Raw genomic sequence first — 25,543 nt, forward strand, 5'->3', positions numbered from 1 at the left:
ATGAGATATAATTACTGTAGCAGTAAATGTATGAAACCACGTTACACTGTGTACACTGTATTCACTAAAGGTTAAGATACCTGTGTTTGCACAAATGATTGACACACAAGAACACCAAGAAGTAATGATTTATTGTTAAAGAAAATACACTTTGATTATACAGATGTGAAAAAACTAAACACTTAAGAGAAATTGTTTGATTGCTCTATATATTTAACATGCAGTTTTTGAGTTTTCTTCATAAATGCCTACTTTTATTTAATTTTAACTAACATGGCACAACATGTATAAGTTTTATCTTGTAGGATTTGTGATGAGTACAAACACATTGTAGATAAAGCTTTAACCATTCCAAAAAGCACTCAGGAGTTGATGAACTCTAAGGTAAGAAATGAAAATAATATTGACATTTATTACGTATGTTACATATTATAATTTATCTATTAGTCTACAACTAATTACGTCACATACATTACATATTACGATTTCAAATAACTAGACATTTTAATTTTAATTTAGAAGATAATTAAATGTCACAATGTATTAAATTTACAATATTTGCCAACAGGATTAATACACACAAGTTTCTTAACACAAACCAATTTTGATATACAAAAAAACAATACAATTTATAATAACAGTTATTAAAAATAATTATGAGAAATAATTATTTATATACTAAAATTTTACAAACTCACAAACAATATTCAGTCTTCTTTCTTGTCTGGAACTGGATATTTCATTAATAGTCCAGGCCCACAACGAATAAATTAGTTTTATGTTGATACACATGCATTTCATTTGACAGGAATGCTAGCTAACTCTATTTGTGGTTAAAGTAAGCTGCAAAAAATTAATTTTTTTTTGTGACATAGTTGATGGTCATTCTTAATTTTTTTAAGTACAGATATAATCATATACATGTGTATGTGTGTGTATTGTTTTCTTAAAGACAAATACACATAAAGATAGATATATACATGAAAAAAATCCAAAAAGGACTATGTTTGAAATGATAGTGTAATAGAAACGTGTTATACTAAGGAGTAATGTTTACTGTGTTTTTAGAAAAACTTAAAGGTAATGTTTCATAAACATAAAAAAAGGTTTGATAAAATATTTTTATCAAATTAATTATGTTCTAATGATTTTTTCTTTGTTAAATATTACTTTTATTTTATGATAAACACTATATATACCTTTATATTTCATATACTATATATTTCAAATTGTGAAGTATTTTCACTTTTTTATTTTTCATTTTTACAGAGAGTGGGAACACAAGTTGTTGATGTTAGAGAGATAATTGATGAGTGGTTAAAAGTTCAAGCTACATGGCTATATTTAGAGCCAATCTTTAGTTCCCTGATATTATGGCTCAAATGCCAGAGGAGGGAAGGTATGCACTACAACTATTTTAATATTTCCTCAATGTTTTTAGAATTTGTATAAGTAGTATTTTATTGCTTGTGTGAAGACAATTTATATATTATTGTTTTATCTCTGACTTTTTTATTCTCTTTATATACATATTTATGTATATAGCTTAGTATTTTAAACATCAAATATAATTATTAGTGCTTTGTGTAATTCAATTATCTTCTTATACTTATTAGTTGAAATAGAAAAATGTAGTTGTGATAAAAATAAAATGCAGTTATTAAAAACGTTCCATACAGGAAAGAAATACAAATAGAAAACATATTTTTATTTGTTTAAATCTATTGTTAGGGGTAGCACCACCTTTTAAATAATTTTGTGGTACATTTAAACTTTAAATGTGTTCCAACACCTTAGATGTAATTATTCAAACAATTATATAAACAAAACATCATCTTAATACTCTTATCATACAATACAGATGATTCACAACTGTAGACAAGAACTGGAGAGACACCATGAAAGCTGCTGTTTTAGACAGACATGTTCTGGCAGTTCTCCAGGTTGAAAAAAATTTAGAGAAACTAAAGAAATCCAGTGAGTTGTTGGAACTGATTCAAAAGGTAAAATTGCAGTCCTTTTTGTTGAAACTGTTTAATATCATTGAGAAGATAACTGTAGTATACTCAATGGCAGTTTTCACCTCTGGGACGTTCCCCATCATAAATTTAAAAAAGTATCTATAAAAATATTCAAGAAAACAAAATGGTCATAAATTTTCACTACCTAACTTAAATAAAGATATATACACATATAAATCAAATAAACAAAATAGGTAATTGTTTTTTTGATTTGTTTATATTTTATAACGTTAATATGTCCTGCTAAGCACTCAGCTGTTGTCACCTTCACTTCACCACTGATATATAATTTTTATAGAAGTCTGGCCAACTGTTAGGAATACCCCTCCTTACATCCACTTCATTGCTAACTTTTACTCCAACTTTCACACTTCACATCTGTAAGCAAATTGCTAACATAAATGCACATGCCACTCATGTGCTAGATGCCATTTGTGGACCACTCCACTTTTTCTTGTGTAATTGCTTAGTTTTAAATTATATTTTGCTTTCCACAACATTTCAGTTAATGACATAATTGTTTTGCTATTATCAATGTGTTTTAAGTAAAGTTTTGTGTATATTTTACTTTTAAAATCAACAAAGTGGATTGCATATTTCCAAATAAGCTCAGTAAATTCACATTATTATTGCACTTGTGTTTAATTAAACCATCATTTTCTGAATTGTATTATATTAACACTGATAAATATTTTAGATAGTTCACACTTTTCACAATAATACATTCATTAATATAAAATGTCTTACTTCTGAGACCATACCTACCTCTTCACACAGAAAGCAATCTTTCTTGTGCATCTGCCTGAGAGATTTGCATTCCACAATTCTTTAGACAACTTCAACCAACACTCACTAGATTTCTCATGATTTTCACCATTACATAATGATGTTATTATGTAATAAAAGCCCTCCACTAATATGAGCATGACATAACCTTCCTGTGCACTGAGATTTTTCATTAATCTTCCTTAGCACTGTGTGTATTTGATGTATTTTGTTGTATTCATATCTTACAGAGGTTTGCAATCTAATAAAGGAACTTTGTTTTCTTTAGTTTATCAAACTATGAACTTTCAAGTTCATGCAATTTTGGCATCTGCTGAGATGAGGAATAACCTTGCAATAGTCAATTTCCTAATTTGGCTACTGAAGACATGTCAAACATAAATGGCATGATAGCCATTGTGCATAGGGTAGTAGGTTTTATTATGCAGCCAAGAATTATTTCCCCTCATTCTGAGAAGGAATATGATGAGAAAGACAACTTTTACTGTTTGTCTCCCCCTTCTGGTTATGCTTTGAGAACCTCTCTTGTCGTTGAGGAGAATTTTCAGACATCCTCATGCTATTTGGACTGTATCACTCTATCTCTCATATCATTTTACTATATTTCCCATTCTCTACGTCACAACTCCCAACTTAAATAATTTTGATTCTTTTCCCATCTTCTGATAATGATGTTAATATTGCTTCCTTTATAGATCTACCCCATGCCAGTGATCTTATTTCTTGTCCTTCTTGCTTTCTAATTCCTTTATCATGGCCTACAGTTAACTGAACTTCCTCCTTCTAGAGTCATAGACCTTGAAATCTCTTTTGCCTGTTTGGGAGCAAGCCCACTGAGGTCGATTTCACTCTCCAGTGCTTAGTTCTCTTGTCTTTGCTTAATACTACTTTCTGTGTTTTATTACCTTTCCTCTCTTCACTTCATGTAAGAGACAATTCATCGAGCCCTACTTGAATTTTCAGGCAATTCCTGTTCCCTTCTCCTTTCTGCCATAGTCTGTACTACTACTCTTTCCCTGTTTACTTGGATCATTATACTCCTCCCACTTCCTATATTTTACCCCTTTTCCTATCTTATCCTTTTGCTCAATACTCTTCAGCCCAGTGTCAGACTTTCTGGATTCATCAATGACAATGGAGCAGATTCAGTTGTCATGGGGGCTGGTCTTTGTGATATGCACATCTTTGTTAACAACTATCTGCAGTTAGATAGGTCATACTTGTTAGTTTTCATGGACTGTCCCTTCAATTCTTCTCTCAGTTAATGGCTGGTTAACTTCACTTCTCTCTCAAATTACATCTATCTTCAATATCTGGAAGTCACTGTGCCAGATCTATTGCACAAACAAGTCATAGAGAGGGTCTTACTTTCACCTGTTTGTGGTCCCCAATAAAACTGGGGACTGGAGGCTGGTAATCTACCTTTCCACTTTCATCTGCTAGGTGGTCATCCCTCATTTTTGCATGGAAAATTTCTTTACTCTTTGTTGGTTCTTTTTCCTTGGACTTTGGATGAGCAAGAGTGGCATCTCAGATATGTTTCTTCATATTCCCAATGCTGAGTCTTAAAGATATTTCAAATTTGTTTCTTGAAATCATTCTTTCCAGTTCAGCGATCCTTTTTTCTTTTTAGCATTGCATTGACCTCCTATGTCTTTAACAGAACAGTCAAGGTTTTTGTGTACCATCTGAAAGAACTTGCTCTATGATTTTCATTATTGCATGAATGATTGGCTTCTTCTGTCCCATTAACAGGAGAAGTCTTACCTTCATACTTTCCTTCTGTAGGAAACTGTCTTTGAAGGATGGCTTGCCAAGACTTCTAAATTCTTTCTTATCCCATCAAATACCTTGTTTTTCTGGGAGTATTTTTTCAACTTCTTTCTCAGCTGGGCTGAATCTTACCCTGTCTATCTGCAAATGATGGAACATTCTCTCACTGGGATGTGAGTCTGTCCTACTCGTGTTGCCTGAGAGACTCTATTGTCTTTAGTAACTATAGCTTTCCTGAAACTGTTTATTCTACTGGGCCATGCTCATATCAACCATCTCTGAATGCCCTTGTGCAACCAGTGTAATGAATCACAGGAACCTTTGGACCTACTGTTTCTCTTCTCACAGACATTTTGAGTGGCTGTCTACCACTTCGATACCACTATAAATGTGCACCTACTTCCACCCAAATTTTTCTTATGCCTTTTCACCAATATATTCTTACTAGGAAGAGAGGCATCTCTGAATGACAACCTTATGTTGAACACTCTGATCAAGGATGTATCTTGACTTCAGCTTAATGTACTCAAACTTTTGGCAGTACTTTGGGCAAGTTCCCATTTTCTACCCCTCCTGTTGGATCATTTAGTTATGGTTCACTCTTTAAACTTCACAGTCGTATCTTATATCAAGTGTCAGAAAAGTATCAGATCCAGGACTCTTTGTTTTCAAACCCTATACCTTCTTTTTCTTGTGTCACTTCTCAATACATTTGCCTTATTGTCTGTCATGTACTATATGTTGTAAACCTCAATGCAGACCATATATCTTGACCAGACTTTGTTCTGCCCCATGGAATAGTTTATTGACTTTGGGTTTTCAGATGAGCGAGCTCTCTCCTGGGGAATCTATGCATCTGTGCTTTTACCACACCTCCATGATTTTTATTATGGGCCCTTGTGGCACCTCTTTGACTGACTCATCACTGGTTTTCTTTTTTGCCTTCTGTCTTGCTATTTCCCTCTTTTCCTTCCTCTCACACCTTCTTTCTTGCTGCAACATGTTGCTATTTGATTTCATACTTGGGATTTATCCAATCCATTACCTGTCAAACCAGACATTCTTATTTGGTGATCTTTTTCCTGTCTTATTCTTGTTGCTCATCTACCCTGTCTATCTACCAGTGTAATAGTGTTTTCATTCTGACATATTCATCACCATCTTCATCCTGACTGTCTCATTGTTGGCTATCTCTCTTTTTTTACAATATTTTTCAACAAAGGGTTGGCTCTCTCTACCATTGTTGGTTATTAGGCTGCCTTGTCTACCACCCATTATCTTTCCTGATTTTGCAAGGTATTGTCTTCCCCAGTTCTATCCATATTTTTTCTCTCCTTCCATAGATATCCCTGCCCTGTTCCCTTGCCCAGTTTGGACCTTAATAATCTTGCATACTCTTACCCAGTTTCTCTGAGCCAATGGTCACCTGCTCCTTATATTAAATTTCCCTATAGTTCTATTTCCTCTTACTCCTTCCCTTAGGTCACCATCTCTATGACTTCTATGCTTTGAACTCTTTCCATACCCTTTTCTATCCTCCATATCTTTTACTTTATCGTGTCTGGTCTCTTTCCTTTCTAAGACTTCAGCATTTGGGAAGGTGATTCCTTCCATGCTCAATCTGACTTGTGTCTTCTGTCACATTCTGTTTATGCTGTATCTTGCTACCTAGCCTACATCTCATAATTTCTTGGCTCCCTTCTTCACTTCTTTCTTCCCTGGGATTTTCTTCTTTGAGGGACTTATCACTATCTAAACTTACAGGCTTAGTTTGTCAACTGCTGTTGTTGGTCTACTTTTCATTGGATGTCAATACCTGCAGGCTGTTTCATATTTCTTCTCATCAAATCTCCCACCTCACCCATTCTTTTGCCTCTTGTTTTGATGGCTACTTGATGACATTTTACAGACTGGCATGTGGACTACATCTCCCACTTTCATCACACACTATCTTCATCACCTGGCTGTCTCATCTCCTGTGAGTTACTGCCTATTCCAGTCTGCTATCTTCCAATCTACTTACCATCCTTAGTCAGATGAATACATTTTCTCTATTTTACAGGATTCTGTAAAGTGGCTCGTGGTGCCACTCAGAGTACTTTTATTTCTCAAAATTTTGCACAAGTAGTATCCCACAAGTATATCCATGTGAAGCTCCTGCTATTGGGTGTCACACTCCATGAGTTTCTTTGGGTGCTCTCTGAATGGAGCTGAAATAGGTAAATCTTGCACCAGTCCCTTCACTATATTAATGTGGGATTTTAGTTTTGTGTGATTAAATGTATATCATCTTGAAAGTTAACGTTTTCCCTACCTTAAAATACCCACTTCTGCACAAATTTCCCACTCTTCCTCCACACTTCCAGTACAATTTTGTATTTTTTGCATTCACAAGTTATGATGTCTTCATATTGGTGGAGGGCTTTTGCTACATAATAACATTATTTATGCAGTGCTAATCACAAAGTGACTAAGTCTATTGCTCCTATCAGAATTTATTTAGTATACAATAATGTAAGGATGAAGGAAGCTATTCTTTTCATGAATCTAAAACCCTCCTCAAATTAATCAAAATCTAAAAGAACTTCTCAACTATAGGGCTTTGTCCGAATATTTTCTTGGACAAAAATCTAAAAATAATACTATTTTATTTTGTATTGAGAAGACTGAGGTTATAGTGTTATTTTTGGTTAATCTTATTTTATTGTGAAAAACAATATTATTGCATTATCACTTTGCTTTATATTCTAATATAATAATGTACTGTGATTAAAAAAAACTAATGTTTTTTTTACCAAAAATTTGATACTACATTTCTAGAAAGATTGGTACAAAAAGTAATTTTGTTTGTTCTTAAAGTGCAAAATTTGTAAATTTGACTTTCTATATGTCCAATGTGAAGCAGGAAATGGTTTCAACCAATGATAATTTGACTTTTTAACCATAGTGGTTAAAAAAGTCCAGATGAAAATGTATTTGTTATTGCAATAATGGCAACAATTTGACTTTGTAATAATTAATATAATTAATTTTTTTCATCATTCAAATCATAAACTGATATTTATATTCTATTATAATCTTCTCTGAATTATATTCAAAGTTGTATAATTGCTGTAGTTGTGTTATCAGCTTAAAAACACGTTATATGTATTATCATAAAAGGATAAGCTACAATAGATTTGTCACATTTGTTGCAACTGATGTCCAAGGAACTCATTAAAAATATATTGGAATTGATTGAACATAATATTTTACAACATACATTTTGCATCAATTAGTGCTTTATTTTGTATTTTCATATTTTTATCTCATAGGGCTTAAATGACTACCTGGAAAAGAAAGGTATTTTCAAGGTTTTTCTTTTATCTAATGATAAAACTTTTAGAAATCTTGTCAGAAACAAAAGAAAAGAGGTGAGTTTGCAAGGAAATTGTTCTATTCCCAGTTTATAAATAGTATAAACCATATTTTAATTTATATTTTGATGGTTTATGTTATAGATTAGCTACATTTTTCACTGTGTTAGCAATATTCACATTTTAAAAAATTACTTATTTTGTTTGCAACCCTTTGATTTTGTGGGGACTTGTTTTAGAATACATTGACAAATACGTTTAGATTTGATGCATATATATTAAAATAAATGTGTAATATCTACTTAAAATAGACTGACTGGTTACTTTATTAAAATCTCCTTTGTTTATTTGTAGAACTCACTATTTATTTACTTATGCAAAACACATTATCAGTAAATGTACTTACTAAAGTGGATGTATAATCCTTGTAAATGCAGAGGTATTGGCTATATCGTGGTTAAACTGCAAGGTAATGGGTAAGAGTAATGATTTCTTTTACTTTTAAAGGAGCATAATTGTAAGTACTTGTTTCGCTGAAGCATCATTATTAACTACTTTTTTAACCAAATGTTCAACTACATTTGTTTTCAGAATCTGTGAAAAGTGGCAGTTTGAAGGGGATATACGCATGTCACTAGAAGCAATTATATTCACTAACAGCAAGCATTTTTTTCGGGGATAAGACAGTTGGACAACTTTTAAAGCTTAATTGTCGTCATATATATAACAATTTATTCCATCAACATTAATCAAAATTTAAAATATTCAGCTACACTGTGCAAAGAAAACAATAAAAACTGTCAAATGGCAGCTAAAAAAGCAGTCTGAAAATTATTTATCTCAGATTGCAAACAGTAAACATAGCTTCAGTGCTTAGCTTAAAGCTATTTGTATCTGTTATTGTGTATATTTTAGGCAGTAAATCAATGAAAGAATTTGATGTGATATGATAAACCACATTCCTAATTTTTTGATGATACAACGTACTGGTGGAGAAAGACATTAATCAGTTAGCCCTGCTTTTGTTGTTTCCAAAAATATAAGATTTTCCTTAGTTGTTTGCTTGTTGTTATTTTTTTTTAATGCAGTGTTTCAACAGACTTAGGAAGGTTGTATTTATAACTGTGTTCTAAATACAGTGAGGTACCAACTATAAATTTTATTTGTATAAAGTAATTCATTCAGATTTTTACCACATTTTTTTTTTAGTTTAAAGCACAAGCTTTCAGCTTAATTACCTAAGCCTTTTACATGCTCAAAACATTTAGTAAACAGCAGGATCTAACAAAACAATTCAAATCACAAGTTACGAAGCAAAAATGAAAAAAAAAACAACAGTAAACCTAAATAATTTTAAAATGAAACTTGTATAAAAGATATATTCATAATTAAAAGCAATAAAATTTAAAATCTCTCATGATAAATAATTACTAAAAAAAGGACTTGCCCTAAAAGACTCTACACGTTTCACTGTTTGTATGACATTATCTTCAGGAGTAACAGTAGAGGTAATGTTGGGAATGGTTATAAAGAATAATGATGACCTGCAACTGTTTATCAGATAGCATCCTGTATCTGTTAAAAATAGTATCATTGAAACCTCACCATGTAGAGTGCATAGAATATGCAGCAAACTACTATGTAGAAACTGAACCTCTACAATTTGAATTGACTTTTAGTAATAATAAATATCTCGAAAAATTGATAAAAAAAAGAATGTCAAAAACTTTTTAATGAGGAAAGTACCATTAAACAGAAAAATAAACTATGGATGGTGATATCCTACTTTTAAGAACTTGGAGAAAATTGAAAAGAATAATGAATACCTTTAACATTCAAATTATGTTCAGGTGCCCGATTAACTTGTGCAATATTTTAATCAAGGTTAAGTCTAAATATCAGACTTCCATGTAAAAACACTTTGTTTGCAACATATCATGTGAGCATAAAAAGAATACATTAGAAAGACTAAATGTCTTGTTAATATTGGGATGAAACATCATCAAAGAGACTTTGCACATGCTTCTGTAGGTACTTCAGGCATTGCATTATACACTTGAGAGGAAAACCACAATGTTGATCTCAAGAATATAAAACTCATTGCCAAGGACTGTAATACCAGAATGAAAATCAATAGGGAAGCTGTTAGAATTGCACCTCATGACTGTGGTCCTGCTATAGGCATTAACCATAATCTTGTAATCCCCCTTCATACTTACTGATTACTTATTGTTTAAAGAAATCAAACCATGTATTTCTCTGTTGCTTTTATAAAAAGTACCCTAAATTTTTATTAATTTCTTTTTGTTGATTTTACTTTTTGATGTGGTTTTTATCTTTCTAGCATTATGTTAACAAATTACAATAATAATATGACTTGCTCCGTTTCTTGACTTTGTAACATTATTTTATTTTACCTTATTAGCCTTTAGGCTTATTATTTTACAGAAACTTAGGGCACATTTTATTTTAGTTGTTGCTAGGCAACTTCTAATTTGAGTTGTTCTGTAAGATTCTTTTGTTTACTAAACATCTTGCACTTGTAGAAGGCTTAGGTAATTGAGCCCAAAGATGGTACATCGAGAAAGAAAAAAACTTCGTGATGATAGTCCAAATAAATTGATTAATACAAATATGATTACTCGTTTAAAAGCCTGAGAAGTTATTTAATACTTATTGTTCATCAATTATTGTCTTACTTCCTGTTTCTCCATGTTCTTAAGGTTTTTCAAGCAACAACAATTTCTGTTAGAAGGTTTTCCTCCAGGGATAATGATAACATTATTCCACTAGAATTACAATTTGTTTCTTTAATTACCTTTAGTAAATAACACTTATGAAAGCAAAGACTTCATTTTACATTATGTCACCTAAGTGAATTTGGTTGACATAATTATTTTGAATTTTGAGTTATCATGTAATATAAAAGAAGAAAGAAGAAATTCAAACTTTTTATTGTGATATTTACAGAGACTTCCAGAACTTATGACTTGATCATTACATATGTTTGTTATTAAAGGTAACGCTATTGCTATTGTAAAGTTCTATGACCTATTGTAAAGATATTTAAAATTCCATTTTTATGAACAATTCTAGCCATTCCTACATAGGCCATACTACTGCCTGCCTGATAAATGTAAACATTTTTCTACACAAGTGCAAAGGTGTAACAAACAGCAAACTCTATGTATAATCTTTTAAGGCCCAGTCTCAGATTATAAAAAGAATAAACTTTACAGATTATCTGGACATAACTCATATGGAGAGCAGTGAGGGTGAGAAGAGTTGACAGAAACAATATCTACCTCTCGTGCTTGAGGACAGGTAGAGAAATGGCTTTTACAGTTAGAAGGGATTATGAAAGATAGCATTCACAAAGTAAGTTCCTTTAGGTTCTGTACTTACATACAATAACATGTACATGTGTTAGAACAAGAAAATATTTTCTTATTCTTACTATTTTATAGGACTAATTCTTTTATGCCATAACAAAATATGAATTTCAATGCCATGGCAATGCTTCACTGGTCTCTGTTGAAAATTGAATAAGCCTTGTTGAGAATACTTATCATTCTTTAGAATTTCAATATACTTGTACCAAGGGCATGTAATAATGTTTCTGCTTGAATGAACATACTGATCAAATTTGGGATATGCTAAAATAAGTCAATTGAATAGCACTCCACAACTAAACCTTGATAAAAACAGTGTTTAATACTATATATTAAATTTTGTTGTCATGCCATGGCCCAACAAGTATAAATAATTGTCAGTAGAGTAGAGATTTTAATAAAAGCTTTACATAATGCTGGTTGGATTACCCTGATAATTGGCTGCAGGCTTCAAATGTTCCCAAACACTGTCAAGTACACCCCAGATCATGAAACTGAGATAAATAAATTTGAAAATAGAAAAGGAAGAGGCAGAATACCTTAACACAATGACACTTGTGTGTTTTGTTTATGCAGCATTTGCAACAGAAAAAAGACTGCTATTGACCTCATGCATGAGATAAAGACCATGTGCTAAATGATAGAAAAGTGTACATTCAATTCTATAGCTGTTAAAAAAAAATTAACTTTGATCTCCAAGTATTTTCAAGAGACGGAGATTTGCTAAAAGTACAAAAACTGAATTATTGATGATCGGAAAATGGTGTTATGGACAGGTAAGTACATGTTTGAAATATTTAGTTCAAAGCATTGATTGTATAACTGAAGGAAGAAAAGTGAAAGTTACTTACCTCAATTCATAACACCTACCATCAAGCATGGGAGGAGACCGTGTGATGGTTTTGGAATGCTTTTCTACTAATGCAACAAGAAACCTTTGCAAAATGGATGAAATAATGGACCAGCTCATGGACCATCAGTGATTAGCATGTTAAAAGATTCTACTACCAAGAAGCTAATGACCTTGAACAGTTATCCAACCCATGCAGAAATTGTTTAGGTAAGGAAGAAGCTACTGGAGTAACTCAAATGATGCAATGGTCCCCACAGAGCCTTAATCTTGACCAACTTGATAAATCTGGAATTTGATAAATCAGAAACTTGATGAATCAAATGCTACTACCAAAGAAACTTTATGGGAATGTATTAGAGACATTTGGAGTAAAATCCTAAAGGATACTTTTGTTAAATATACTGCAAAAATATCTCAAAGACTGTCTGCAGTTATTAAAGCAAAAGGGGGACATACACAATATTAAGTGTGTGTTGAACTCAAACACTACCACAGGCTTTCTGTTGCACTCAATATGAAAATTAATAAAATTCTGAAATTTCACATTTACCTTCCATTTGAAAGTAACCTGAAATTGAATTTATGACTTTGTGCTAATATCTTTGCACAGTTCTGGAAGAATTTGCAAACTCATGCAATTATCAGTGTTACCTGTGCAAAGAAACAGAATTTTAAGTCATGATTATCTTGGAAATATGTATGTGAGTAAGAATATTATAGAAGTTATATTGTTTATGCATTATGTATGTAAATATTATCAATTTGAAAAATGCATAAGATATGGTTTTTTTTTTTTTACCAGTAAGGAAAAATGTATTTAATAACATGTTTTGGATTACTTTTGTAGTTAACAATTGCTCTTATATAATGCTATTTATACATATTATTATGCAAATAGGAAATTATTTTTTTCTATATATATATATAATGATGCATCTTTTTATCATTTATAATTAAAAATAACATAAAAATTATTCTCTTTTTATATTATAATTTTATTTGAAAAGAATATGTTTCAGCACAATACAATCAGTGTATAAACTGACATTTTTTATACCATTTTGAAGCACGAGAAATTTATAAGTCTTGCTATTTGTGTATGTGTGTGTTTTGTAAGATTGAGAAAGAAGAATATGTAAGTAATTAAGGATTACTGTATCCTGTGTGTCAAAATATATGTGATGTATTTTGTACTTAGAGAGTAAGAAAAGTGTACTTGTCATGTTGTATCTCATTATTCTGTTTATACGGGTACCTAACTCGATGTTTTTGTAGGAGTAGAAATATTATATCAATATTTTTTGGCAAAATATGTATTAGGAATCATTGTTTTGTATTATATTTGTATGTGAGAAGAATGTACTAGTCATGTATTACATTAAGATGTGTTATCTTTATGAATAAGTCATGTTTTTATGTTGTTTTGTTTTTATAGGTACCATGTGTGGAAAGTAAATAGATCATGTATTTTGCTAGATAGGTAAAAATATGAAGAGATTGTGTTTGTATTTATTTTATTATGTGTGTGAGAGAATATTATTTAAATCACAGGTCAAAAGTTTTTCACTTTTATAAGTAGGAAAATTGTATGTAAGTCATAGTGGATTTCAGGCATTTGTAAGTAACAAGAATGTGTAAATCAGGGCTCATTTTACTCATTTTGCATTGTTTACTGAATATTTTTGTTTCATGTATTAATATTTTGACTATATTTTAAAAAAATCTGATAGGATAACATAGGAACTGGAATTTACATATTCTTAATGAGCATGCCTTGTACATTCATTAAAAATAAATTATTTGCTCTTCATGGTTTGATATGTGATATCTATATCTATTAGATCACATTGTGAATCTCCTCGTGAGTCATGGGTAATGAAATGGCCAGGATAAGCTATTCTCTGTGTTTCTCAGACATACTGGACAGCAGACATTCATCAAGCTATAAAGAATGGACTAGAAGTATGTTGTTGATTTTACATTAAAAGTTTCACTAAAATGATGTTTGTAAATGTAACATCTGTTGAAATATTTTGTTATTCTTCAAAACATGTAGTTTGCAGTTTGAATACTTTTAATAAGGTTTTGAGATAAATCATTTTAACAGTGGAACAACAAACTCAAATATTTTAGCATTGCATTACAGTAATTTACTTTTTTTTTACATTGACTACAATTTCAGGCTTTGGATAAATACTTGGAACAAAACAACAGGCAGATAGAAAAAGTTGTGACATTAGTGAAAGGAAATTTTCCCCAACAGACAAGGACAACCCTTGGGTGTCTGGTTGTACTGGATGTGCATGCTCGAGATGTGTTGGCTACTTTAATAGAAAACAAAGTGTCATCTGAAAATGATTTTATATGGTTAAGTCAACTTAGATATTATTGGCAGGTTAGAGCACAGGTTAGATGTGAACATCAGTAACTAATAATGCTAGAAAAATATAAATGAACAAATTATAGCTTAAGATGAAGAGGTGTTGCCCAATTTCATAATATCAATTAATATTTCTTGTTTGTTTGTTTAGTTATTTTGTAAAAAGCTACACCATGGGTGTCAAAACCTGATTTTTACCAGCATAAGTCCAGAGACATACCATTATATCACTGGGGGCTAACATTTCTTATGTAAATGTATGCTGAAATTTGATATTAATGCTAATCATAGAACAGTTGAGATACTTAATTTTATTATTGCTAACAGGTAAAAAATCACTTGAAATATTCACCTCGACAGGAAAGGAATGCTTCAGGTATGTGATCTTAGTACTGTCAACAGGTAAAGAACACTTCAGATACTCAGTTGTAGGCTGGTGTTACATAGAACATTTGTTATTATAAAAACAATGTATTCAAATTAACAACTAAAATAAAAGGAAATACTGGAGCCAGTTATAAAAAAAGTTCATAAGGCATACTTCTGATACAATCTTACTTCTTCTTACATAATAGCTTTCCTCTATTTGTGCTGCTTTATATATACAAATATTTTCACTCACCACTAGTATTGAGGGTCCAAATTCACTTGTTTCCCAAGGATATTACTGTGTTGTAGCATGCAAATGAGCACGTGACAACTCTCCACCAATAGGAGTGTGACACACCCTTCTAGTGTAGCTGACTTTCTCTTTACTGAAATTTACATGATTCAGCACTCACTTATGCACATGTATAAAGTTTTTGCTTCTTCCTGTGATTCATACTTCACTTTTATCATAACATTTTCTGTTAACTTTACTTAGTTTGTGGAGGGCTTTTGATAATTTTTCCTTTCCTTATTATGAGTTTGCAAGTTCATGTGATTGTTACTTCACCTAGTATAGATTCAAAGGATTTTATTCCTATTAAATGCTATGTTGGCATTAAAACTAAAGGTTCTTTCTCTAAAGTGCTGCTGTTATAAATATTTTATTTAGTGTCAGCAATTGTCCAGAGGGGATGTTTTAGCATGAATAACTGGATTATCTCTTGACTTTTTTACTTAAAAATTATTCTCATCTACTCACTTCTGAGATATTAATTTTGAGGAAATATTTTTTTGTCTTGTGTATGATATGTCATTTTCAAATTGTTGCCACGGAAGTTTCCATTTCAGCTGTATTGTGAGATAGGAGTATACTAATTAAACAACTTTAGAAGCCTCTTCAATGTGGTATTGTTATACAGTTAGCTTTGTTGATAGAATTTCAGTTAGAAAAATAACAATTTTGTATAAACCATTACTGATGTTCCTGTGATGCCCGTCTTTCATTATGCATATCTTCATCTGACAGTGATTACTATTGGTATGTATTTGACTCAAAAGGTAGTACAGTAATGAAATGATATCAATCCTGTGCTGAGACAGCTCTTGGAAACCAGCAATGAACTCCAGTTTTACTAGCACAAGCAAATAAAAGTAGTGATACATTCCACCTGAAAAGGATGCCAGTTTGGCACAGTTTAACCTTTTAGCTAATAATTTGTACCCATTGTGCAGCTTGATATGCTTGATAGACTGAAACAATCAAAATAATGTGTCTTTCTCAAGGACTTGACAACCATGAGATGAAAGCAAAATGTCACTGAGCCTACAGCTCCTTTGTATTGAATCTTTTGAATCTACCACACATTGAATCATATCGTATTATCTACAACTATATATGAGTGAGGTTAATAAGGTTTAATAAAAGAAATAATGTGTTGCCATAAGTTAGCAACCATTATATCAGTTTTCAGTCATGTTTTCTAACTGTCTTATGTAAAGTAACCTTCATCCCTCTTATTCTTGAAGGACAAATTTGAAAATGGTTTTCTCAGTTTAAAATGTTTAGTTATAGAGTAAAATGTAGAGGTGTATATGCATATACGAACATGACACGCAGAAGTTAGGTAAAGCACATTTCTTGATAGCTCATTTATTAAGTGGTTTAAATACTACTTTATTTCTTTAATATTACCATCTGTAAAAAATGATATTGGAACATATTCTAAGTCAAACTGTGAAAAAATGTATATATATAGACATGCACACTAACATGTATATTATAAATGACAGTTTAATTTGGTCTTAAAATAACTTAAAATAAGGAAAACATTCTGTTACTTTGAGAAGTAAGACAGCAATTATGCCACCTTTTAATTTTAGGATGAAAAAATGATAACTTCTGTGATAAGCTCATCTCTGACATATGGCTATGAATATTTGGGAAACACTGTTTGGCTTGTTATTACTCCTCTCACTGATCGCTGCTAATGTACCCTCTTTGGGGCATTGCATCTTCATTTGGGGGGTGCTCCTGAAGGACCAGCCAGGCACTGGGAAGACTGAAACCACAAAGGACTTGGCCAAAGCTGTTGCAAAGCAGTGTGTTGTATTTAATTGTTCAGATGGCCTGGACTATATTGCTTTAGGAAAGTTTTTCAAGGTAATGTATCCTCTGCTCCTCATGAAATAAACAATTTCTCACTGTAACAAATATCATTTCTACTGTATGGTAATGAGGTTAAAGATATCCACTAAAGTCACAATACAAAAATACAAGTGAAGTATTAATACTAAATGAATTGTCAGCAATACACTAGTTATGCTTTTTTAAAAATGTTTGTATTAGAATCTAGTACGTACCACTTTTTGAACAGTTTGTATTTTCAGTTTACAGTTGATTGTAAATAATTTGTAATTTATTATGATCTTTAATTCATTAATATATGTATATATTGTCTTTTATAAGAAATGACATTCACAAATGTAAGATGTTGCAATATTATCAATAACAATTTGCTTAATTTAAGATATGATGAAAGCAAAATTGATGGCTAACTTATATCAGAAGTTTTCTATAGATATTAATAATTTTATAGAATAATTTGAACAGAGCTTAATGTTTTATTCTAAGGGTCTTGCTTCCTGTGGTGCCTGGTCCTGTTTTGATTTAGAAGTTCTATCTGTAGTAGCTCAGCAGATCTTAACTGTCCAACGAGGAACAGAAATTAAATTAAATCCAACATGTTCGGTATTTATCACCATGAATGAATGTATGACTAACAACTCATGTTCTCGTTTAATAACTTTCTTTATCCATATTACAGTTTTACTTAACTGCTGTTTAAGAATGTCTAAACAGATTTGAAACCAATAAAAATATTTAATATACTTTACAATCATGTTTCCAAGTCATTGGTATGTGCTTCGTATAGTATGTTCCATTCTTTTTTTCAGTTTAGTTTTACTAACTTTTTTATTATATGTCTGTAATATATTTAATTTATAATGTATATAAGATATGTTGTATGAAATTGTTAACTTAAATAGTATTCCGCAAACTATATTTGCCGTATATAAGCCGGTCTGAAAAGTAACACGCATTCAGCAATAGACATTACATGCATATAGTGTGGTTGTATTATGATAAACACTTGTTGAGAATCTCTGTGGAACTATACAGAAAATGTAACGGTTAACAATGTAATAGGTCTAACACCAATGTCTCATGTTAAGTGTAAATGTATGTTCTAAGGTTTGTCGGGTTTCATTTTATTCACTTTTTATGATTACACTTCATTATTAGCTTGATATCTTGTTTAGAAATAACCTAGATCTTATGGCATATTGTCGACATTAGGGCTGTTAATAAGTAAAAATCCTATTCTGAATTAGCTGTACTAATCCCGAGATTTATTATCTAATTCTGATCACCATTGGTTTATTAGATCAGAAGTTAATGAATATAATAAACTGTTTGTCTTTTAACAGTTTTGATGAATCAGTTTAGTTTCAAAAACAAATATTCTGTAATTCATATAAAATCACATCTAATAATGATTTCTGACTATAGATGGTGGTAAAGATTTAATAGCGAACTTTTATTTATCAGACGGTCACTGCTTTCATTTGTTGAAATGAAAATAGGTCGTTAGATGTCACAGTATCTCGTAAAAAATTGTATCATGAAAGAAAGCTTCTTCAGTCGCCAGTCACACATCATATCCCATAAACGTATTTTGAGGATTGGCAAACTAAGTTTTAAAACTGATCTGTTAATGTCACGTAAGTGTGTGTCCCATTAACATCACTGCATATGGGGTTTTGAATACTGTTCCTAATATGTTTTCCAATGGCACATAGATCTCATAATTTAAATTACATACAAGTTATTTGAATTTTAAAAACAAATTTTCTATAATTCACACACGTAGATATCGAAATTGATATTCTTTTTTTATTCTATCGTGTAGAAATTGTTTACAACTTTTGTAGAAAACAAACTCTTAGTTAGATTTATTTATTATTTCCCTCATCATAATGATGTTTTTTTATTATTATGTTCCTAAAGAAAAATATAAACAAATTGAAATAAAAGAGAAGAACAGTGATAACAAGTGAATATATATCATCACTCATCTAGATTTTTCGGGGAAAAACTCGACTTTTATTTTCAAAACACATGTTGGAGTTGGACTTTTGTGTGTGAACTTGGTATCAGGCTAACTGTTTGTAGCCCTTGTTTCTTTATCCAATGCTCATTACAAGCTTTTCCAGCCTGTTCACACGAAAACTTTGTATAACTTGAATGTCAACTGTACGAGAATTTCGAAAGTACCGAAACACCAGTGGTATCAGATACATATGTTATAAGGGTGCAGAACATCTTTCATACTTCTTTTGGAATAATTACACTCATAGTGTTCACAGATTGTAGCTACAAGCATTGGTATTAATTAATATAGCAATATTGTTGTAATAACTAATGAATGTTTCATAAAAGAAAATGTGAAAGGTAAAGTAATATTTCCTAACCACGCAGTAGTAGACAAGGCTACTAATTGTGAAACATTAGATGCAGTAGCACAGCATCATGTGAGAAATAGTAAACACCAGACACGACAGAGTAAAATAAATTATGATTTATTTCTTAGGAAATGTGAAAGAAAACATAAAGAAAGCGTAATAACATTACCAGAAGAATATTTGTAGGAGATGTGACCCTGGTCGTGAAAATCAAGTTTGTCACATAATAGTGTTAAATGAAAATAAACCTATAGCAGAAAACCTCATAAAATGCCAGAGATAGACAAGTGTGAAACATATGTTTGAACAAGCGGTAACAGAGGGCAGTATCAGTCATTATGTATCCCCGGTTGCATAAGGCCCTTAGAAGAACGGAATAATTAAAGTTTGGGGAAGAATTTAAAAAGTGATTGTTGTAACAGTTGAAGACATTTATCTGTTACGTAATATACAGGAAACTAAAGAAATGTCAGTTATTGATAAAAGAAATAGAATATCTAAGACATATGACAATGAAAACAGTATTAAACCTGAACTAAAAAGTTAGATATTCCTGCTTTTCTAGGATATATAGGATTTTGTAGTAGGTTTACACCACATTTTGAATTGTTGGCAAACCTCTAACTGAGCTAACTAAGAAAGAAAGAGAAGTTATTTGGGCAGATAAAAGACAAAAAGCTTTCGTGAAATTAGGACACGCTGCATTAAAATCACTCATTTTAAGTTATTCATTTTTAGTTACTCAGGCGTTAGTAAATAAATTATCTTAAACATATATATTTCAGGTTATGCTATAAATGCAGTGTTGCCATAATTAAATGAAAACAAAAAAGAACATCCTTTAACTTATTACAGTAGACATTTACGAAAAGCTGAAGTAAATTACTCGGTCTCAGAACAAGAATGTTTAGCCGTAGTATATTGAATGAAAACCTTTTGTTGTTATCTGTATGGTAGGAAATTTACTATCATCACATGTCATGTACCATTAGGATGACTAATAACATTAATGAACTTTTCCTCTATGTTAGCCATGTTGGTCATTAGTACTCCAAGATTATGATTTTGAAATAATTCATATAACGGGTAGAAAACATTCTAATGTGAATGCTCCATGTAACATAAGTGTAGAGTCGCTGAAACTGATGAGAATAGTCTAACAAAATTAGAACCGAAAATGAGGATGAATTAGAAGTAATTAAAATCATGTGATTAGTGAACAAAATAAAGATGAGTAAATAAATAACTTGTGTGTCTGATAAAAAAGCGAATACGATTGTTAAAGTATTTTAAAATAACATTGTAGCTAGACACGTTGTACTCCAGTATTTAATGTCGGATATAGAAAGTAACTTTGTTTCCAAGTTAATAAAAGATATTTCTCATTTGTTAATTGCCAAAAAAACAAAAAAAAGAACTGACACAACTGCTTTTCATCCAACTTCAACCGTATTAGTAGAAAGATTCAACAGAACTTTGTTGGATACGATGTCTCAATACTGTGAGAAAGATCAGAATACTTGGACAGAGCATTTTCATGTATTACGTATGTGCTGAAAATGAGTCTACTTTCGGAAGTCCGTTCTTTCAACTACATGGTAGAGATGTACTGCTGCCTAAGAAAGAGATAATGACCTCTAAAGTATTTATTATGCAGTGATTACAAGACTGAGTTATAACAGAGAATGCAGTTCGCTTTTCAGTTAACTGTTAAACATTTAACAAAATCTGCTGAACTTAGAGAGAAACAAGGAAACAGGTTTGTTTATTTTGATTTTCGCGTAAAGCTTCTCGAAAGCTATCTGCGCTATTCGTCACTAATTTAACAGTGTAGGACTAAAGGGAAGGCAACTAGTCATCATCACCCACCGCCAAGTCTTGGACTACTCTTTCATCAATGACTAGTGAGATTGACGGTCACATTATAACGCTCCCACGGCCGAAAAAAGAGAGCATCTTTAGTGCGACAGGGATTAGAACCATCGACCCTTACGTTACGAGTCGAATTCTTAACCCACCTGGCCATGCTGGGCTCTTTCTGGATAGTATCTGATTGTGCGTGCACTTTGATACTCTTTTCTTTTTAGTATTATTTGTTGGTCGTTATTGCAGCAAAAGGTCATGTAAATGATCCAAATATATTCTATTACATTTGTCGTAATGTAATGTTTGTTGTGAGGAATCAATGACAAAATATCACAAGATTTCTCAAAACATGCAAGGCTGCAATACTCGGAATATAAAAAAAGAAATTTCTTATCCAATCTTCATTTTGTAATAAGATCTGATGTACTCTCTTCAGCAAAGATGGCTGCTTCGAGCAACAACTGGCGCAATGCTTCATCATTTCTGCCAAGTTTCTCGTTTAAATTGCTGCATCTCCTCACTTCTGATCGACTTCTGATCCTTCCCCTCTTACAATAGTTTTCTTAAGAATGAATACTAATGAAGCAGAACTTAGAATCTAATTTGACGTTCAAAAAATGCGTAAATTTGGACATCTACTTTGAATATATCTGTAAAAGTTATTTATTTTCTGTGTATGCACGAAAACAATAATATTTCTATTAACACGAAAGTGTGCCGTTTAAGCAAACCACAGTAATAATAAGTTAGCAAAGAACGATTTTAAACAAAATGAAGTCATTTGTTCTAAGGTAACATACTACATGTTTCGACAGAACATTAATGTGTCTGAACAAGTCAAACCAATGTGATGTCGAAAATCTAGTATGTTCTCTCAGAATAAATCGCGTCTTTATGCTTAGAAATACTTGTTTTCTTAATCGTTATTTATATAAGAATAATGTGATGCTTCCTCACCCACGTAAAAGACATAGCCGTAAATATAATTTCTTCCACGTTCAACTTAATTTGTCCTTTCAGCACTTAACACGTAACTTTTAAAGTATTACACTTCAAATGTAAAGAGGTTTTCACAGAATCATTTGTCTCTCATCACATAGCTCAATTCATGAGACTGGTATTCAACGAAAAACGTATTGGGTGATGACAAATATAAGACTGGAAAGTTACTTTTTATACACCTTTCTTTTCTAGCCGTAACAGAATGAAATCAAAATTGGTGGTCAAACTTCTAGCTACACTTGTAACATTGACAATAAATAATTCTAAAGAAAATATTCATTCATCAATTAGCCTGGCTACGTTGTTTGTTCAGTTTAAGACATAAAGGTATAGCTACCAGTTTGGTCTGCAATTTTATTTCATTCCTTTAAGTCACACATTTAATTCTTCTTTTCGCCGCACATCACTTTCACATTTAATTTGATTAGACTTTTATCAATACACGTTAACAAATCCCATCAAATAAGAAATGAATAAGATCACAACCATATTATTCAAAACGGAACTTTACGTATCTTTGTTTCTTCTCAAAACATGGTCAATAGCTTATTTATAGTAACAACATGGAATATAGACTAACAGATACTTGTCATTAACCCTCTGAAATCGGCAGAGCTCTTTGAAACATCATCATCTGTGCTAAATACTTAATATAACATCTCCTGATGCAAAATTTAATCAAAGTTTTTCACGTTATATCTCATTAATTTCTTAACACATTGCCTTATAATTTGGTGTTGGAAGTAAAATTCCAATAAATATAATCACATGATAGTTTGGGTTACCAGGGTCTGAAGACAGAAAATAGAAAAACGTTAAACTATTACTTCTGTTAACTCTCCAGTCGGATCGTCACCTTGTCGTGGTGAGAGAGCATGCGCGTGCAAGTAATCCTGAGAGCGATGTCGTCGGGAGGCTTGCGTTTCTGGTAGGGTCATCCATGATGGCAAGATCGAGGGTGAGGTTCTTGACAAAAACGACCCAACCCCAAGACCTCAACCTGGACTCCTTAACGGCAGGAAGGACGGACAAGGGCTGCAGCAGTTCTACAAGTTCTAATCGTCTTGGTGTCCATGCCATTGGACTCGACTTGTTGGGGGCGTTATAAGGTGACGGTCAATCCCACTTTTTGTTGGTGAAAGAGTCGCCCAAGAGTTGGCGGTGGGTGGTGATGACTAGCTGCCTTCCCTCTAGTCTTACACTGCTAAATTAGGGACGGCTAGCACAAATAGCCCTCGAGTAGCTTTGTGCGAAATGCCAAATAAACCAAACAAATCCTTGACCTCGGACAAGGACACCGCCTGAAGGTAAAACGCTTGACGCTAGCGGTTTCAACAGTTGGTTCACATCTGCTAATTTCCGCTGCAAGTTACTGTTGATTATATGTGCCAGGCACGCCTTCAATAATAATGAAAAGGTTGGGTGTTTTGTTTTAAGTGGTGTATTTTTTGGTTGTGTAGTTTCATTCTGTAATGAATTTCTACTTTTCTTTTCGACACTACCAGAGTAAACTCTTGGTTTTCATTTGTTTGTTCTAGATTTTTTCTTCTTCATTAGTTTCTGCGTTATCAACATCCAAGGCTTTGTTTAAGTTAGTAGCATCATTCGTAGTATTTTTAGTGTAGGAAGGAACTATCTCCACCTCTGTATGAGAAGTTTCTTCACCTTCATCTTCAGAATTTTCACTTGAATTACGTAACTCTTTTTTCTTCTCATTCAACTGGTGCTGTTTCTTACAGTATGGGTAATTAGTTTTATCCAAGTGAGTATAGTAATTTATCTTTGTTCAGATAAGTGAAGGTGGTTGTCGCAGGGAAAGGGTTATAAGTTTTTCCTACACTATTCTTATATACGCTCAAAAGTTTGCAGAAAACTCTCCTATATCTCAGCTCACACTCGCTAAAAGTCCCCGGCGTTCGACTCGTAAACTTAGTGCCGCGGGTTCGAATCCTGGTCGCACCAAACATACTCGCCCTTTCAGTCGTTGGAGCGTTATAATGTAACGGTCAATCCCACAGTCAATCCACTATTCGTTGGTAAAAGAGTAACCAAAGAGTTGGCGGAGCGTGGTGATGACTAGCTGCCTTCCCTCTTGTCTTACACTGCTAAATTAGGAACGGGTAGGCGCAGATAGCCCTCGATTGGCTATGCGCGAAATTCAAAAACAAGCAGTTGAGATGTTAACTCTGATAGTTCCAGTAAGACATAACTAAAAACACATCTTTGCTATCAAAAGCATTATTTGATAAAACAAGACAGAAACCTAAATAACCAAGGGCACTTCAAAATCTGTTAAGCAGAATTTGAGTAAATTAATCTACGAGACAATTTTTGTGTCCTTTTTCAACCTATATTTACTTACACTACTAATACCAGCGGTAGGGAGTGGGTATATTTTATTCAATTTTATTATTATTCAGGATTCCTATCAACCTACCTTCAATTAAAATTATTCTAGGCAGGATTACACTGAATTAATCTATGATACTTTTGGTACGATCGAGAACATCAATCGATATTAGCTCTCAACTCGATCAAGAGGTGATGAAGATATGAGTTAGAAGTTCGTACTTAAAATATTAATAAAATAATAATAACTTTGAGCCGTTTTATAAGCCGCTGTGCTGCAGCTGAGAAAAAAACATATCATATACATATTATAAAATAAACTTGCCACTTTGTTTTTCATGTTGTTTTGTTAAAGGTACACATTAAAGAATAGTATTAGAACAAATAAACTACGTTGTATGTATATTTCAACTGGAGATTCGTAATACTTCTCTAAACAACTGGAATATCAAATCACGTCAATAATACATCGAACTCTAGCTGTCTTCAATAAATTGTATAGAATACACGTGCAGTGAGGTCTATTCGAGATGTTTATCTACATTTAGAACAGGTTTTCTGGTTCAGTTGTGACATTTTTGACTGGAAACGTATTGACCTTTTTTTTTTTTTTTTTACTTAAGGGCTACATAGTGTGTAACTTGTTGTTGTTAATCTATCCACATTCACTTGTTAAAACGCGCTGTGCAGAAATCTGTACAAATTGGCTTGTGATAATATACGTTCTTAGAAGGCTCGGCATGGCCAGGTGGGTTGAAGCGTTCGACTCGTAATCTAAGGGTCGCAGGTTGAATTATGGTCGCACCAAACATGCTCGCACTTTCGGCCGTGATGGCGTTATAATTTTCGGTCAACCCCATTATTCGCTGGTA

The 25,543-nt window shown here is 32.3% G+C and overlaps 2 protein-coding genes and 1 long non-coding RNA gene across 30 annotated transcripts in view; 2 read left to right on the forward strand and 1 right to left on the reverse strand.

Moving 5' to 3' along the window:
* The window catches only part of LOC143242462 (dynein axonemal heavy chain 7-like), a 141,916-nt gene that overhangs the window by 41,560 nt on the left and 74,813 nt on the right, over positions 1-25,543 (forward strand). For 24 of the 28 annotated variants that reach the window (XR_013022766.1, XR_013022765.1, XR_013022743.1 and 21 more), the window contains 2 exons: positions 306-384; positions 1,270-1,299. The gene's annotated coding sequence lies outside the window, so the exon portion shown is untranslated. Of the gene's footprint in view, positions 1-305; positions 385-1,269; positions 1,400-1,861; positions 2,004-25,543 lie in introns of those variants that run through there. The other 4 variants (XR_013022745.1, XR_013022742.1, XR_013022746.1 and 1 more) reach the window with 3 other exon arrangements.
* LOC143242468 (uncharacterized) lies at positions 301-15,232 on the reverse strand. Its single transcript, XR_013022798.1, has 4 exons — positions 15,184-15,232; positions 12,180-12,466; positions 699-2,120; positions 301-379 (listed from the first exon to the last, which is right to left on the reverse strand). It is a non-coding gene; the product is annotated as an uncharacterized LOC143242468 (long non-coding RNA).
* On the forward strand, positions 16,855-18,416 carry LOC143242464 (dynein axonemal heavy chain 12-like). Its single transcript, XM_076485878.1, has 2 exons — positions 16,855-17,091; positions 17,563-18,416. The coding sequence occupies exons 1-2, from the start codon at positions 16,855-16,857 to the stop codon at positions 17,794-17,796; spliced, it is 471 nt and encodes a 156-aa protein (XP_076341993.1). The 3' UTR covers positions 17,797-18,416.

The sequence above is a fragment of the Tachypleus tridentatus genome, unplaced genomic scaffold, assembly GCF_004210375.1.
Source record: "Tachypleus tridentatus isolate NWPU-2018 unplaced genomic scaffold, ASM421037v1 Hic_cluster_2, whole genome shotgun sequence".
NCBI classification, from domain to species: Eukaryota; Metazoa; Arthropoda; class Merostomata; order Xiphosura; family Limulidae; genus Tachypleus; species Tachypleus tridentatus.

Coding starts and splice junctions, on each gene's coding strand:
- LOC143242464 (XM_076485878.1), top strand. CDS start 16,855: ATGGCTATGAATATTTGGGAAACACTGTTTGGCTTGTTATTACTCCTC. Junction 17,092..17,562: donor CTTTAGGAAAGTTTTTCAAG/GTAATGTATCCT, acceptor TTTTATTCTAAG/GGTCTTGCTTCCTGTGGTGC.